Source organism: Oryzias latipes, chromosome 17, assembly GCF_053564925.1.
Source record: "Oryzias latipes strain Hd-rR chromosome 17, Olatipes_Hd-rR_3.1".
Classification (NCBI taxonomy): Eukaryota; Metazoa; Chordata; class Actinopteri; order Beloniformes; family Adrianichthyidae; genus Oryzias; species Oryzias latipes.
The window spans coordinates 31,133,774-31,151,080 of NC_136253.1; the positions used below are offsets into that span (position 1 = coordinate 31,133,774).

The following is a 17,307-nucleotide window of genomic DNA, read 5'->3' on the forward strand; positions in this document are numbered from 1 at the left end:
TAACTCAGAGGTTACCCACCTTAAATGTCAAGATTCTTGAGCCAAATTTTGGAAGATCTGAGGACACCCAGAGCTTTGCACACAAAAGCATGACCGGCTTTCAGTCAACATCTTCACAGATCATTTTTACATATGAAACCGCTGTTTACATGACTGAGATGTTTTGCAAAGTGGAAATAGTTTCTACACACATTTAAAGGTTAATCTATTAGGAAATTGTGCTCTAAAATACTGACCGAACCACATTGCTGTGATGATATGTACTGTATGCATGCGTTGATATGTTATGCATTTTCTTGTTTTTCCTTAATGTTGGGAACATGTTTGTTATAACCAGTCATGTTCTTCTTGCATGTGCATGATGTTTCAACGATGTGTGCTCAAATATGGAAAAGAGTTATTTCTCCTATCAAATAAAAGAGTTTAGGATCATTTTCCTTTTTGGTTAACGCCCATTATGCAACAAAAAGCTCTTAAAAAATGTACCTGTAAAGTCCATGTCCTTGTGTCATTTTTTTCACATGATTGCCCTCTTTGTAAAATCTGCAAACACATTACCTCCACTGATAAACAGTAAAAAGGTATTTGGATTTCATGACTGTGTTTTGTCTCACAAGTTCAGACAATGACTGTTGAGCTTCGGTGTATTGTTTCCTCACATATCTCTCCGTAGACTCAGCAACAGCGATGCAGATTTAATGCAAAAGTGTGAAGCTATCAGCTTTTTAATCTCTCACAGTTTATCCGAGGTTGAAAACCACACCTTAGCTCCTTCTTGCCACATGGGCAGAAACGTGATTTTTGTTTTAGCACTATATTTAGAAGGAGATATATTTGACTATTCAATTTGATTTTTTATGTGTGTGCAATTAGAAATACATCTTTAAAAGTTTAACTAATGCAGCACTTATCTTCACCTTGATGGAGGACCTAATGATCTAGCTTGGGTTTAGAAAGTTGCTTTGTCATATTTGTTGGAATTTTACCTCAAGTAATTGTAAAATACTTTATATTTCCTTTTTTAAAGGTACTAAATTTTTGAATTTCTTTTCAGTAATTGTAAATATCTAACTCTTTGAACAGGTAAAAAAAAACAACAACATTTTTTAGTTTCTCTGAGCATAGTGTTTTTGTTTGACCCATCAGAACTCATGGTAACATCAGTGAAAGAGAAAAACATCAGAAATGTGTTCTGTGGTCCACCTAATTAGTGGTACATCTCTCTTAATACCCAAGCTAATATTTCAGCTAAACATGTAGTCACGGTGCTCCAATTAACTATACTGTGTTCATTAAAACCCAAATCTCCATTCTTTTGGATGCAATGCAGGTCATAAGAGGTCAAGGAAAAATGGCTTTGGGTTCTTTTAGGTTAACTTACACAAATTTTTGGTCAGTTTTTACAACTACTTTGGTTATTTTTCTAACATCACGTTATTCAAAATTACTTGAAAATGATCTTTTAGCCAGTCAGTTCCTTCATGTAGTTTTTTCGTCTTTATTATTTTGATAGAAATAAAATGTAAACATTCTAAAAGGTTATCAGATTTTTCTGAAAGCTATGTCTGTCTAACCTTGGCCCTGTCAGCGATCATACTTTTGTTTTTCACATGACTACAAGTCTGACTATGCAAATATCAGTGTCCTCACCCGCCAAAACTAACGTCAGAGCTACTGCACTAAACCTTTTTATTTGAAATCTTAAAATCAGCTTGTATTGTGACAGATGGAATTTTTATGGCTTGGTTGAAGGTGTTGTTGTTTTATTGTTCAATCAAAACTATATTTCATTCTGTGGATTTACACCAGTCGCTTGCCAAAACTGAACCTGTCAGATAAGACAGGTTTTATTTTAAGTGTCTGCAAAGAGGCGGCTTGTAGTTGCTTATTGTTTCCAAGGTGCCTAGAAACTTCATAACACTTGTGTAAATCAGACTGAGCAACTGAGGGAAACAGAGCTGCAAGGTCTTTAAATAAATTCAATTAAAACATCTACAAAAATGTCTATAAAGTAAATGTTTAGGGTAGAAGAGCATTCATTATTAGTGGTTTTAGTTTTTTAACTTAAAATGTATACTACATAGTTTTATCATTAAAAAGATTTAATATCTTTTTTGTTTTGTAATCTTTTGGATTAAATTGAAATGTAAAAGTGTTACAAGAAGACATCAAGATCACATTTGCATACTTAAAGAGGATTTAAAAATAACAAGGATCTTAAAAAATATATTAATAACAATAATTACGAGGCCGTAGCACAAAACGTAGTCTGTAATTAGAAAAAATGCCAGTGTGTGCAGAAAAATAGGCTGTGACCTCTATACAAGCTGCTGCTTGAAGTGAAATAACGAATATGTTTAATTTGGACTCTTTGTCACTGTGTGGTTTGCTTACACAAATACTCCTAAAGGGAAACTATTCACAACAGTGACTTCAGCCCAGCTTTGTTATCACATACAGCACAAACAGATCATTACTGGAAAATCAGAGCAGCCACACCAGAGCAAACACCTCAAAATAATAGGTTGCATAAACAAAGGTGAATATTTTTGGTGAAAATATCTCCATGCTATGAAAAAAAACTTTTTTTTTCCAAGTTAAAAATGAATATTTTTAATGATGCAACAAACTGCCATGTGTGTGTTCATATTGTGAAATTTTGACAGATATCTGAAGTTTTTTCTTTGGTATAAAGACCTTTCGTGGGGGTACCAAAAAAAATCCTCCCGGAACTTTTATTATGGAAATACACGCCCTCTGGCGTCTCAGGTAAAACAGCTTCAGGTGAAAACCACGTCAGGTGTCACGTCTGTCACAGATTAAACTACTTTGCAGAGTTAATGGGTGGAAATAAATACTATTACTTGTAAATGGGAATTTCAATTGATGGTTATTTGCCTCTTTTGTGTTTTATCCAGATAAGTTCTCGCTCTGTAAAGATGTTTTGTCCTCTTTTGAAATCACTTCTGGCCCCTCCCGTTGGGCTGGTCGTGAGGTGAGCTGGATAAAAGGTGCTGATAGCGCACCGTATAGGTAAGAGGAGCTTCGATGCTGTGACAGGTATGACTGCAGAGGCGCACTTCTTTGGAGAGACTCAAAAACACTTCGCGTCCTGACGCACAGAGAGCTTTACGCAAAGGACTCCACAGAGTTGAAGACTGAGCCGTGCTCCCAGATAGCAGTGAGGATGAAGCTGGAGGTGTTGTGTGGAAACTATTATGATACGAAACACCTGGAAATGTCTTGTGATGCAGAGGGGGCTGCCGTGAGATCTCCTGTCTGCGCAGAGGAAGAGCTGGGATCCGATGGAGACGTGGCCCACAGCCCCTCACCTGTCACCCCGTGTGGGAGCAGTAAGTCCAAGCCGTACACACGGAGACCCAAGCCCCCAATTTCATACATTGCTCTGATCGCCATGGCCATCCGGGACTCTCCTTCTGGACGTCTGACCTTGGCGGACATAAACGACTATCTGATGAAAAAGTTCCCGTTCTTCAGAGGCAGCTACACCGGCTGGAAGAACTCTGTCCGACACAACCTGTCTCTAAATGACTGTTTTCTCAAAGTGCTTCGGGACCCGTCCAGACCCTGGGGAAAGGACAATTACTGGATGCTGAATCCCCAGAGCGAGTACACCTTTGCTGACGGGGTGTTCCGGCGCAGAAGAAAGCGCATCAATAAAAGGTTCGGCAGAGAGCAGGAAGTTTCCGCGCGCGCAGAGGAGTCCTCGAGCGTCCACAGAACTGATCCGGGTCCCAAGTTCAGCAGCTCATTTGCTATTGACAGCATCCTCAGCAAACCGTTCAAAAGGGACTTGAATGAAGGACACCCCCCTCTCTTTCCCGCCGTCAGCTGGCCTTACTGCCCAGAATTCATGGCGCGTCATGCACCTGTTCCAGCTCCGTACTTCAGTGCGTCCTGCCATCTTTACCCAAATGCCTACAGCTCTGGGATGATTTCATAGACGGAAGACGCAACATTACTGAAGCAAATTCACAGACTTTTTCAACTTGAATCAGATTTTACTGTGTGTTTTTATTTTTATTTAATTTTTTTTAATCACAGATGGGTCTTTTTTCTATGAAAAGCTCACATCTCGTCTTTATTTAAAGCAGTTTTTACATTTTCGTTAAAAAGGTTACAGAACACATATTTAAATCTCCTTTTTACTTCATTGAAGAATCATTTTAGAATGTGCACTTTGTTCTTATTTTATTTTGTTTTTCCTTAAAAGTAACTTTGCAATAAAAAGTAACGAGCTGTAAATTGTGACTGTGTTTGCTTTTGTTACTTATGAAAACAAAATGTCCAAGCAGGTGTCCACAAAGAATGAGACTTCCTTGTTTTGACCTTAATCTTCAAAACTGAAAAGCCCTGGAGCCCTTTCATTGTTTGCATTTGCGGAATTCCCTGTTGTATATATTCCTGATGTGACATTTACATTTCCGTCACTTAAGTCACATCACGTGTGCAGGAAGTGATGCATCCTGGATGCGCTGAATCCAAATTTACATTAACAAAAGTTCTTTTTAAGTTTCTTAATGCTCAAGGAAATTTATTTTCAACCAATAGTTCATCCTGACATCCTGGCTTCAAGATGTAGTCCTGAATTTTTTGTATTTTATTGATTCTAATTTTACTGCTTTAAATATAAGGTTAATTTAAAAAAAATCAGGTTCACGACACTTTCTTTGATTTTTTTTTGTATCTCTTTACAAATGTAATCCTAGTAAGGCGCGCTGTGTGTGGTTTTGGCACGCTCCGATGGGGAAAGGAGCGATAATCTCAGATAACTAAAACTATCTTTTGATATAGAGCAACCATGTGGCCCATTGTGTTGTGGGATAAATGAGGTTAGGTTGATTTCTTCTGAAAAAAATAGTTTTGATTTAAACATTTAAACATATCAAAAAGAATTTTGGAGATTGCATGCCAGCTGTCAGGCAAGAGGTCTAGAGAAAGACCAAAGAGGAGGTTCATGGATGCAGTGAACGCAGACATGAAGGTAGCTGGTGTGTAAGTTTAGTGTTTCCCAACCCTGGTCCTCGAGTCACACTGACTGGTCCTGCGTGTTTGCCAGGTTGTTCTGCTTATGCACACCTGATTCAGCTCATCATCAGGCTCTGCAGAAGCATGACTATGACAGTCATCGAAGGCAGGTGTGTTTGAGCAGGGTTAGATTAAATAAATGCTGGACAGTGTGCCTCGAGGACCAGGGCTAGGAAACAGTTGAGTAAAGGATGCAGAAGACAGGGTTAGATGGAGAAAGCGGATTCGCTGCGGCGACCCCTGAAGGGAAAACCCGCAATGAAAAGAAGATGCGTAAAAGAGTCGTTAAAACGAGAGTACCTCTTAGCCATCGGAAATCGGTTATACAGGACATATTCATTTATTGTGAGTTCTGAAAGTTACAGGGGATATATTTTTCGTTCGGCTCCTTTGGATGTTCGCCAGATGGGGAGGGAGAGCTCCTTGCCAACAGCTTGGAAGGATTTAAGGGATGGGAGGGGGTTTGGTTGAAAGGAACAGACATAATTGAGAACTGAGGTGGTCCAGTTGGATTCGGCCACCTGTATCTGCGCAAGTTAAGACGGGGAGTGCTGTCTCCCCTCTCGTCTGGGATTACCGCCAGGCATAGACTGCGAGAGGAGAGAGCAGCGCGTGGTCTCATGTCACTGTTAGAAAGGTGCGCGTCTCCGACGGAAACCGTTATGATAGTGAACGGTAAAATTTCACTTTTAACTCGCAACACCGCTGGAATCTACCAACAAGCGCAAAAATGACGACCGAGATTCTGCAGCAGCATTTGGATCCGTCGGATCCTGAGCGCTCCAGACCAGCTGAGAGCGCAGCTCTTCTAGATGCTCACCGGGGGATGGAGAGCGCCCATGACGCAGCAAAAGGAAAACGAGGAAGTTCAGGTATGAGGCGCCCAGAAAAGCCTCCATACTCTTATATTGCTTTGATTGTCATGGCAATACAAAGCTCTCCGTCCAAAAGGCTCACGCTGAGTGAGATCTATCAGTACTTGCAGGCCAGATTCCCCTTCTTTAGGGGGGCATATCAAGGATGGAAAAATTCCGTTAGACACAATTTGTCCCTGAACGAGTGTTTCATAAAACTTCCCAAAGGACTGGGCAGACCCGGTAAGGGGCATTACTGGACAATCGACCCCGGCAGCGAGTTCATGTTCGAAGAGGGCTCTTTTCGTCGCAGGCCAAGAGGCTTCCGCAGAAAATGTCAATCTTTCAAGCCTCTGTACAGGATGGTGAATGGCGTCGGTTTCGGTGCTGCGATGGTGCCGCAGAACTTTGATTTCCAAACCCCCTCTGGCTCACTGGGATGTCATACCAGCTACAGTTTAGACTTGATGGGCAACACGGTTCCCAGTGGCTTTGAGGGACTCGGAGGAGGATACCACTGCCAGCATGTGTCCTCAAACTCAGGGTCAAACTACATGGCTGCGTGTCAGGCGGTCTCCAACTCAGACTATGGTCCGGACTACAGCAGCAGCCCCCAGCAGTCCTCCCCAGCGCTGGACGGCCAGTCGTCGTATGCAAACGCAGCCTCTCAGTGGAGCACACCGGGACTGTCCTCATACATCAAACAAGCACCTCTGGTTCCGAGCAGCCCAGACGCCGGGGCCGTGCACGCGAGCGGGTCAGGTTCCTCTTTGGAGCAGAGCTATCTGCACCATCACGCACGAGATTCATATGAAAGCACAGGTACATCGTTTGGATTTCAATCAATATTTCTGATTAACAAAGCAAATACTTCAGTTTTTAAAAGCAAAAAAAAAAAAAAAAAAAAAAAAAAAAAAAAAAAAAATACACGAATTTATCACATACGGGATCAATTAATAAACCAAAGACCCAAAAATGGTTGTTAACTTGCATTTGATGAAAATGAGAAGGAAAAAAAACACTTCTCCAAAGTCCACCTCTAATATTTCAACCAAGAAATTAAAAAAATCATGTAATAATGCAATGACAATAGCTATTTATATTTGTTATATGAATTTATGGTGTGGACATAAGAAACAACCATCTTACTTAAGGACGTAAAGCTTAAGGTCACAACTCTGAAGACATTAATTTAAGATCCTTTAATACTGATTTAAAACAGTTTTTATTTGTCCGCATTTTACATTTTTTATTCTGTGCTTTTTTAACCGTTTTCTTCCGAGAAGAAATATTTGCTAAAAAAGCTCTGCACATTTCTCAAAATACAATCCATGGTTCACGTGACAAATGCAAATAAAAATTTGATTCAGATTTTTAATATGTTTAATTTAGTTTTGTTTGAATATAATTATTCCAAAAATAAGTTTCTTGTCATTCATTCTGCATTGAAAGAAAAATATGTTGTCTTTTCATCCCAGTCAATTCATTGAATATTATAGTATGTTGCTTAAAAAAAACTTCAACTTCCTCATTAATTAAAATATATTTGTATATTTTTTGTCGGTTTTTGCTTTGTGTCTTTTTCAGTGGGATTGTCCCGATATTCCAGCCACGCCACTGCTCCTGCGCGCGACAAGGAGTTAGTTTTCAACCTGAATGGGATCACCTCTCTTCATCCCGGCACTGCAGGACCATATTATCACCAACTTTATCATCATCACCATCATCAGCACCAAAGCGTGTATCACGATGTGAAGCCTTGCGTCATGTGACAGGGGCAAACACAAGCCAACGCCAACAGACTCTTTCCCCGTGTGCGCAGTAATGAATGCAAACCTGCTTCCGGTTGGATAACGTGGGAAAGTTTCACAAGGACTTCATGTAAAAGCAAAACCCTGTCAATGTGTACTTTTGGTTTTACTGTCTTTGGTTCCGGTTTGTCAGAAACACTTGTAATTAATGAGATTGAAGTTTTTAATGCTATGTCGGAAAATAAACATTTCCTTATTCAGCTGTTGTTTTTTTCTCTTCAGAATCAAACAATGATGTAATCACTCTCGGCTTTTTTAGAGATATATTAAAATAGTTTAGATTAGACACTCTTACTAATTCATTTTTTATCGTTTTGAAGTCAATATTTATTTTATTGATGTTTTAATTGCAAAATATATAAATACAGGAATATTTAACATGTTAAAATATCCTTTCAATAGAGACTGTCATGGATTTTTATTTTTATTTCTACACTTTATATTAAAAACCATCACATGTTTTATAGCACAAAAGAATTTCATTGAGTTTCAGCTGCTCCTTTAACTTGGTTCGCGACTTGTTTGAGCATTTTTTAATCCTAGCGATCAGAACTCAGCAGGTTTGACGTTTTTCCGAGTCAATGTTGTAGTGCCATCTAGCGGCACGCGCGAGCAGCTCGAGATAACGGAATGTTTGAACAGTTGAGTGTCAAGTGATTTAGCCATAAACGATACAGAGGACGTTTTCTTTTAAATAAAGTGTAGGGAGGTTACCCCACATGTGTAAAATAAGGCAAAAGTAATTAATAAATATTTTTGCAGTCACAGTTTTATACTCAATAGCTCAGTCCTGTCTTTGCTGTCCATGGTCCTGAAAAAAGTACATCTTTTCTTTAGTACCTGCTAACATTTTAGCTCTGAAAGGTTACATAGTTTGATTGCATGTTCCTTATTTCTGGTTGTCAAAATCACTTTTACTGGATGGAACAAAAAGCAAAAAACAAATCTCAGGTGTGGTTTTGCTCTGCTGCATGCTTCTCAGCTGTCTTTGATTAGCCTGTCACACAAATCAGTCACATCTTTGAATCTGTTCATTCTTGTCAATCAACTGTAGCAAATATGGAAGTGTGGTGGATGTTTCTGTCCCTGAAACGACAGGTTTGTCCTTTCCATCATGAATCACTTCTTTTAGAGGGGTTGGCTTAGGTCCTTCATTTTCTTTTGGTCTATCCATGAAAGGAGGAAAAAAAAAACACACAAGATTTCCATTTCAACACAAATTTACTTTCTTTAAAAAAATACATCAAGAGTTTTAATAATTGCTTTCCTTTGGTCGTCACTCTTCAAGGTTGAAAATTTACAGAAGTAAAAGAAATACAGTATGATATAAAACATTTTTGTTACTGGATCTGGTTCCTTATGGCGCAAACATGGTGAATGGGAAATTACATACTCTTATAAAATAATTTTAATCTTCTTTGAGGGCCCAAAGCGCTTTACAGTCACATTCCTTCATCAACACACACATTCACACACACTGATGGCGGCTTAGTTGCCAAACACTGGCCCCAATTTTCAATTTAACAGGTCACTCCATTTACCTATTTGTAATTACAACAACAACAATGACAATAATAATAATAATAATAAATCTACTTTTCAGCTCTTCGAACTGCTTCTCCTCAGGAAACCCAAATCCACTCACAGTAGTTTCCTGATGAGCTCTCATAAAGGCCAAGTCTTCCAAGGGCTGCCATTCAAGAAAAGATAACACCATACTGGTCCCATTGGGGAAATGTCATTGTCTCAGCAGCATATTGGAGAACTTTAAAGTTTAGTTCAACAATGAAGACAGGTCTTGAGGTGTTTTGCTTCTTGCAAAATGTACAAAATATACTGTAAAATAAATAACATGAAAAAAGTGTTTAGAAATACACAGACTTTGAAAAGAAGTGAGACATAGGGATTGTATAAAGAGTTGTGGAGTTTAACAGGCATGAGAATAAATTACTTGTGAAATCTTTAACTCTATCCCAGAGGAGCTCCAGTCTACAGATACTGTTGGACCTCCACTGTCAAGTTTTGGCCAGCTTCCTCCTCCAACATACTTCTCCTTCCACAGTGTCTTGTCCCAGAGTCGGCCCTCCTGACCAACTTGTTTAACTTGCAACAGTTAAAGAAAATTGGAGCATTTAAACAGTAACAAAAACACATAAAAATTATTCAAACCTGAAAAATAAAAATATTTCACAGAAACATTTACACATTTTCTGATGAACAAACATCTCACAGGTGTAATCAATCTTCTAATCACTTTCAAGTGTGTTCACCAATCCTCTTTTCAGTGTTATCACTTATACTGTGAGAAATGGTTTTGGGTTTTTTTGTGCACTTTCATAGTGGACAGTGAAGGTACCCAGCTGAAATAATTCTGCAGCATCGATACTGTGAAATAAATGTGTGGGGGATGAGAGGTTGGAAGTCTGCAGCCTCTGACCCGCCAGGCCACAGAGAGGTGAGCACAAGGGTGAGTAAAGCAGACTTCATTTGTATGAGTGTGCACGCGACAGGCAGTTTAGGTGTGGGTTTAGTCCAGCATCAGTGTCAGACCGTGCTCCAACTCCGATGTTGGATTTTACGTTTAGTCTTTTAAACCTAGTACCGGACATTCATGGATATGCTCATCACCTCTGTAAAAAAAACTCATATTACAGCAGCTTTTACAGCTGAAGCAGCGTGGTGTTAGAAGAAAGATGGCTCTGGAGCCCCTTAATTCAATTCAATTCAATTCAATTTTATTTAAATAGCCCAAATTCACAACAACAGTCATCACAGTGGGCTTCGCACTGGTAATTTTAAGGTAAACATAAAATAGAAAGGATTATAAATGCATAGAATTGAATAGGATAATCCTAAAACTTTAACTAAACAGACTAAACTAAACTGGCATCCCTGCCCTTAGACCCTCCTTCCCAGTAAGGAAAAACTAAAAAATAAAAACGGAATCCGGAAAAAAACGAAGAAACCTCAGGTGCCAACATGAAGGAGGGATTCTTCCCAAGGACGAACAGGCGGTGTACCAGAACTCTTAGAGAAGAATTAGCTTATCTAACTCCACAACTACATATTTAAAGTCCAGCAAATGATCTTCATCCAGATGAAGTTGGGGGAAGGCTGGTGGCACGAGACGAGCCGGAGACAGGATCCACAGCCAAGTGTAGGAGCAGTAGTAGAGGCAAGCCAGAGACGAGGTACACGGTCAGGTACAGGAGCACGGATGAGCCAAATGAAATCTGGAAGCACTCCCACTCGCCAGGAAGGGAGAGGGAAAGAGGGACAGTACATGAATCGCACTGCACCAAACAGAGGCATGGAGTCTACTAAATGATGAATAATAATCAAGAATAGAGAAGAGAAGGAGAGTAGAAGTAGATGACAAAAGAGGACAGAACCCCAGTGCTCCATAGTTTCCCCAGCTTCAAACTTCTAGCAGCCTAGTGACAGCTTTATTGTTATTGTTAAGTTTAATTTCAAAAGAGTAACAGAAAGGTAAATAATCTCTGAATACTAACTAGTCTGACAATAAGCCTGTCCAAAGAGGAATGTTTTAAGTCTAACTTTGAATTTATAAACTGTGTCGGCCTCTCTTACATGAGCTGGGAGTTTATTCCATAAAACAGGGGCTTGGTGTCTGAAGGCTCTACTCCAACTATGCTTTTATAAATTCTAGGAACCACAAGCAGTCCTGCATTTTGGGAGCGAGTTTTTTAGTTCTTAAACTGAAACTGCAACCATTCCTACTTGCTGTGTTCTGTTACCGGAAGTTATTGTAAAAATAACAGAAAATGTTTGGCTCATTGATCCACAGACTATCCCATACTCCAAAAAAGAAGATTGAAACTGATCTCTTCTGCATTCAAAAACTGGTTCTTTACATTCCTTACAGCTGAGATATTTTGTTTGCAGTGCTTGACTTAACTCGGACAGTTTTTGGTTCTTTACATTGTTAGGAAATTGCAGCTGGATCACTCACTTTAAGTGCAGAACAGGCTAATAGGGAACCAGAGTTTAATTCCCAGGTTCATCCAGTGTGGGTCCTTGGGCTACTGCCCCATTGTGTAGCCGCAAAGGGGCCCAAGTCCGGGGGCCCCTATGCCAGTCCCTAGTCCAGATAAAATAAAGGGCCATGTTAGGAAAGGCATCTGGTGTGAAATTCTCTGCCAAAATTTACATGTGTGAATCAGTTTAAGCTGATTTGCTTTAGCGACCCCTGAAGGGCTACTTTACATAATTAGGAAAACCCCTGGATGCCTGAATTTATTTACAGCTATTAAAAAAATCATGCTTTTACTTTAAAGTAGATAAAAAGGTATAAGTAGGCATCAAGGAGTTAAACAAAAACATATGCTTCATGACTAAATGTAAAGACAAAATATTCATATTTAATCTCAATTTTCTTTTGATGAACTGGCAAACCCCACTTTTACTTGGTAGTAACATGGACCTAACAACCCGGAAATGGGAAGAAGCTGGAATAGAGGATAGATAGATAGATAGATAGATAGATAGATAGATAGATAGATAGATAGATAGATAGATAGATAGATAGATAGATAGATAGATAGATAGATAGATAGATAGATAGATAGATAGATAGAAACTTTATTAATCTCCCAAAGAGAAATTCAGGTGTCCGGTAGCAAAACACACAACCACACGCAATAAACAACAGTAAAATGACAGTTCACAAAATAAAATATCAGTTCATCGGGCAAGACGGATGGATGGATGGATGGATGGATGTATAGTTAAGACAGTTAAATGAGTATGTGCTTAAATTTCATTTCACAATAAACAAGCATCACATTTATGTACAGTCCCCCCCCCCCCCCCTCGTTCCTTTCAATTGTATGTATGCATTTATTTATTTAGGCCCTTTTGCCACCACACAAGAAATGATCAAGCTTTTTTGGAAAGGCATATATATAGTTTTCTTGGAAATTGTAAATTGTCATTCATGTTATTTAAATCTACTGCTTTTAACATAATTCACTAAAGAGTCTTTTGTTTCGTCCTCGTGTGAAGAGTTTTTTTGCATTTTCATACGCAGATGGTCAATATTTGAATATCCTATTTCTGAAGAGTTTTCATGTTTGCTTGCAGATTGCATGTCCTGTATGTCAGTGTATTGTAATACTGAGACGTGTCACTAGGGGGCAGCACTCCTTAATAAATATTTTTTCCATTTAGGAATGTTGCAGTTTTCGGTTTAAAACCGAACAGTATGTTACATCTGTAAATCCAACTGTGGGGAAAGTGAATCGTTGCATCTTTATTGCGTACATTTGCCCATTTTTACGTTGAATGTCTCAAAAACGTGTGTTGAGCTAAATTTAATATATTTTAATATATATATATATTTTATGACATCTCACCAGTCATAGTCAACTTAAAGTTTCCCTTTTTAACAATACTAGTCATGAACACTAGAGGGAGGCCCTACACAAATATGACGGTAAATCTGGGCTTTAGTTCTGTCCTCTCCTCTTACTCCCTTTCAGACTCAGGGCAGCAACGATATGGATCTAAACAGGACTTTAATTTTAATTTTTATTTCTTCTTAACTTTAAATGTACCTCTTTCATTAACCAAGTCATTGAATAGTTATTTGGTTGAACCATCTGGCGTAGTATTTACAGACCTGAATAATATATAATACATTTAGTTGTTTAGGACTTTGTTTTTAGAAGAAACAATTACAATTTAACAGAGTCGGAATTTAGTTATAGGCTACAGTTAAAATGACTTGATTTCTATTAATAAAGGAGTGAACTCTAAATAAATGATAGCAGAAATGAGGGTTTTCCTTAGATGGTTACAGCCAGCATCCATATTGCACATTTTTCTTTTGTGTATTATTTTGACGCTCGACTAAGCCTTCCAGTGAGCCTCAGTCGAGAATGCTTTAAATAATGAAAAGCTGAGGAGGACTGGGTGGGCAGACTGTGGTATTAGTAAAAGGCCCGGCTTGAATTATGTAAACAGCCAAAGGGCGGTGGAAAAAGTTCATGCCCAGGTCCATGTAAGGAGAAACCGGCGCAGCGCTGCGGGCCTCCGCACGGACATTTAATTAAGACGCCCTGCGGAGGATTGGAACTGTAACTTTGCCTCACAATGGTCATTAACAATTTCATGCGTCGTCGCTAGGGCCGACGGGAGAACGCAGATATCGAGACTCGACTTTTTCTTTTTTGGTTAAAAAATAAGGCCTTAAATTCTTTGTAAGGCAGCTACGGCCTTTTATTTCTTCATGCAGATTTTAGAGATGATAAACGGCCCAGAAACTTGCTCAAAAGTGTAAACTGTAAAATAAAATAAATGTATATATATACATATTAACTCTGTTGAAGATAATTAACTAAATTTGAGTAAAAAGAAAGAAACGTATGAACTTTCTCTTTTGGCCCTATGGAAGCTTCTGAAATATTTGACGCCAGCGCGCTTGGGGGTGTCGAAGTCAGGGCTATTTGTTTCCTCGCTCGCTCGCCCGCGCGCGGATGGAGGCTCGCGCGCTCAGCACAAATTGTCTTTTAATTCCCGCAGTAATGTGATCGCGCTCAGACGCCCGCTGCGAGGGAAGAAGAGGTCTGTTCCTGCTTTGATCTCACCCGGGGCTGCTGGTTGTGGTGTTGACTTGAAACTGCCCATCAGAAGATGTGCAAATGCACCAAAGGCTGGCTTTTACCCCCGTGGGGTTGGAATCTTTTAATCTCTCAAGCAATTGATTAAGGCCACATTTATTTATTTATTTATTTATTTATTTATTTATTTATTTATTTATTTATTACCAATCGTCCAATCAATCCACTGATTGAATGATGCGATCGTGATCATTGTCCTCAACCTGCTCCGTCCTGTCTGCGGCTTTTTGGAAGGAGTGGGTTGGGAGTTCCAGCACCTCATCAAACGTACTTCCAAAAGTGTCAGTCGGCCCGACTTCCCATTGGACGACCTGTGCACTTTAGTGGGCGGGGCATCCCCGTCCCAACAGCAAAAAAAGAAGGAAAGAATTTAACTGCGCAGAAGTGCTGCGCGCTGACGGATGTCCAAAGTTTAGAACTTTTTCAATCAATGTGCGTCTCACATGGTCTCGAGGATGGGGACGGCTTAGACGGAGCAAACTTCTCCGTGCTCAAAACGTTCCCCTCTTTTTCTTCTCTGCGTGACGTGCTGCGGGGAGCTGTGATTTCACCGTCTTCAAAAGAGGGACACGCGTGGCGCGCGCTCTCGGCGTATTTTGGAGCTTTCCTCTGAGCGTGAAGTCATGCAGGCTCGATACTCCGTCTCCAGTCCGAACTCTCTGGGCGTCGTGCCGTACATCAGCAGCGACCCCAGCTACTACCGGGCTGCAGCCGGTGGGGGGTACACGGGTATGCCAGCACCCATGAACATGTACTCTCACGCGGCGCACGACCAGTACCCCGCCAGCATGGCCCGGGCGTATGGACCGTACACCCCCCAGCCTCAACCCAAGGATATGGTGAAACCCCCATACAGTTACATCGCGCTCATCACCATGGCTATCCAGAATTCGCCTGACAAGAAGGTGACCCTGAATGGGATTTATCAGTTCATCATGGAGAGGTTTCCCTTCTACCGGGACAACAAGCAGGGCTGGCAGAACAGCATCAGACACAACCTCTCCCTCAATGAGTGTTTTGTCAAGGTGCCCCGCGATGACAAGAAGCCCGGGAAAGGCAGCTACTGGACCTTGGACCCGGACTCCTACAACATGTTCGAGAACGGGAGCTTCCTGCGCCGGAGGCGGCGGTTCAAGAAGAAGGACGCGCTAAAGGAGAAGGAGGAGCGGCTGCAGAAGGAGCTGCCGCCGCGGCATCAGGGCCGGGAGCAGGAGCAGCCGGTGCAGGGCTCTCAGCCCGTCCGGATCCAGGATATAAAGACCGAGAACGGGACAGTCACACCGCCACAGGCCAACTCCCCCTCACTAAACACCGTTCCCAAAATCGAGAGTCCAGACAGCAGCAGCAGCATGTCCAGCGGGAGCCCGCACAGCATCCCCTCCAGCCGCTCTATCGTAATGGACAGCTCCGAGCAGCACCACGGGCAGGCCTCGACGCAGGGCTTTAGCGTGGACAACATCATGACCTCTCTGCGCGGATCTCCTCAGGGCGCGTCGGAGCTCAGCTCCAGCCTCAGCGCCTCCAGCAGGACAGGTATCACCCCGTCTTTGTCCCTAAACTATTCTCCCAGTCAAACGTCTGTCTATAGCTCACCCTGTAACCAAAGCTCCATCTCCACTACCTCCAACGCCACATATCATTGTAACATGCAAGCCATGAGCCTTTACGCTGGGGACAGAGCCAACCATCTGGCACCGAGCACCACCGTGGACGAAACGTTGCCTGACTACTCAATCACAACCACCTCATCCTCTCTGACCCACGCGAATCTAAATTCCGGCCAGGAGGGCCATCCCTCCCACCAGGGCAGGCTTGCCTCCTGGTATCTGAACCAGGCCGGAGACCTGGGCCACCTGGGCGCCTCTTACCCGGCACAGCAGCAGAACTTCCACTCAGTCCGGGAGATGTTTGAATCCCAGAGAATTGGCCTGAATAACTCATCTGTAAATGGGAATAACAGCTGTCAGATGTCATTCCCACCGAGCCAATCCATCTATCGCACTTCGGGAGCTTTTGTATATGACTGCAGCAAGTTCTGACCAAAAAAATAACTAAAATAAAAATTAAAAAAGCCTTAACCTTCCCCCACATCTCTGAACTGCCATTTTTAAAATCCCTTTTGGGCTGAGACAGAAAAACACAACAGACTTGATCTTTGCTTTTTTTAAAAAGAACAAATGTTACAACAGATATCACGTAAGTCTCTTTTTTGTTATTTTTGTGGCGTTATATGTAAAAGATGTGTCACTTTTTTGGAAGCTGTAAATTGCATATAGTAATTTATTTCTAAACTGTAGCCGGATATTATGGACCAAACACCCAAAAGTGTTTCTAATCTAAATGATCACAACTGTCCAAAAGCTGCTGCATTATCAGACTTTAAAAAAAAGAAAACATGGAAAAAGGAAGGAACGTAGCTTATATATCATCTTTTTAAAGATTCTTTATTTGTTGATAACTATTCTGAAGGATTTGTTTTTCTTTTAATAAATTGTCATTTTTTGTGAGTTAACGTGCCTCCTTTTTTTGAAGACATGAGTACAAGTGTTTACATTTTTTGACTAATTTTGTAGCAATAATTATTTAAACTTTGTGTAAAAATGAAAAAAATAATAAAAAATAATAGAACAGGGGAGTATTTTCCTATAATTATTTAAATAAGATAATATTAATTGTTGAGAAATGTATTTAAATTGGGTGAGATTGTTTTACGAAGCAGACCCCCCCCCCACACACACACACACACGCGCACGGCACAACTTTGTTTTGGATCGCGATGTGTGTTTACTGGCGAATACCAGCGCTGACTTAATTTCATACCACTCATTCCAAAAGTATTCCCGTTGTTCCCTTCAGTTTTGACGCTGGACTCGACTTGTTTGCGCTCCTGACCTGTGACGCTGACCTGGAGAAGGAGCTCATGTCTTTAATTTTTTTCATTCTACGGGATTT

General features: G+C 40.7%; 3 protein-coding genes across 3 annotated transcripts; all 3 read left to right on the forward strand.

Moving 5' to 3' along the window:
• Nucleotides 1-3,187: 3,187 nt before the first annotated feature.
• foxq1a (forkhead box Q1a) lies at nucleotides 3,188-3,964 on the forward strand. Its single transcript, NM_001160467.1, has one exon. It carries the CDS (start codon nucleotides 3,188-3,190, stop codon nucleotides 3,962-3,964), a length of 777 nt encoding a protein of 258 aa, NP_001153939.1.
• Nucleotides 3,965-5,214: 1,250 nt separating this feature from the next.
• foxf2a (forkhead box F2a) lies at nucleotides 5,215-7,914 on the forward strand. Its single transcript, XM_004079376.5, has 2 exons — nucleotides 5,215-6,725; nucleotides 7,491-7,914. Exons 1-2 carry the CDS (start codon nucleotides 5,780-5,782, stop codon nucleotides 7,673-7,675), a joined length of 1,131 nt encoding a protein of 376 aa, XP_004079424.1. The 5' UTR covers nucleotides 5,215-5,779; the 3' UTR covers nucleotides 7,676-7,914.
• A 6,817-nt stretch (nucleotides 7,915-14,731) lies between these two features.
• On the forward strand, nucleotides 14,732-16,867 carry foxc1a (forkhead box C1a). The gene has a single exon (XM_023965372.2). The coding sequence runs from the start codon at nucleotides 14,979-14,981 to the stop codon at nucleotides 16,392-16,394; it is 1,416 nt and encodes a 471-aa protein (XP_023821140.1). The 5' UTR covers nucleotides 14,732-14,978; the 3' UTR covers nucleotides 16,395-16,867.
• Nucleotides 16,868-17,307: the final 440 nt, after the last annotated feature.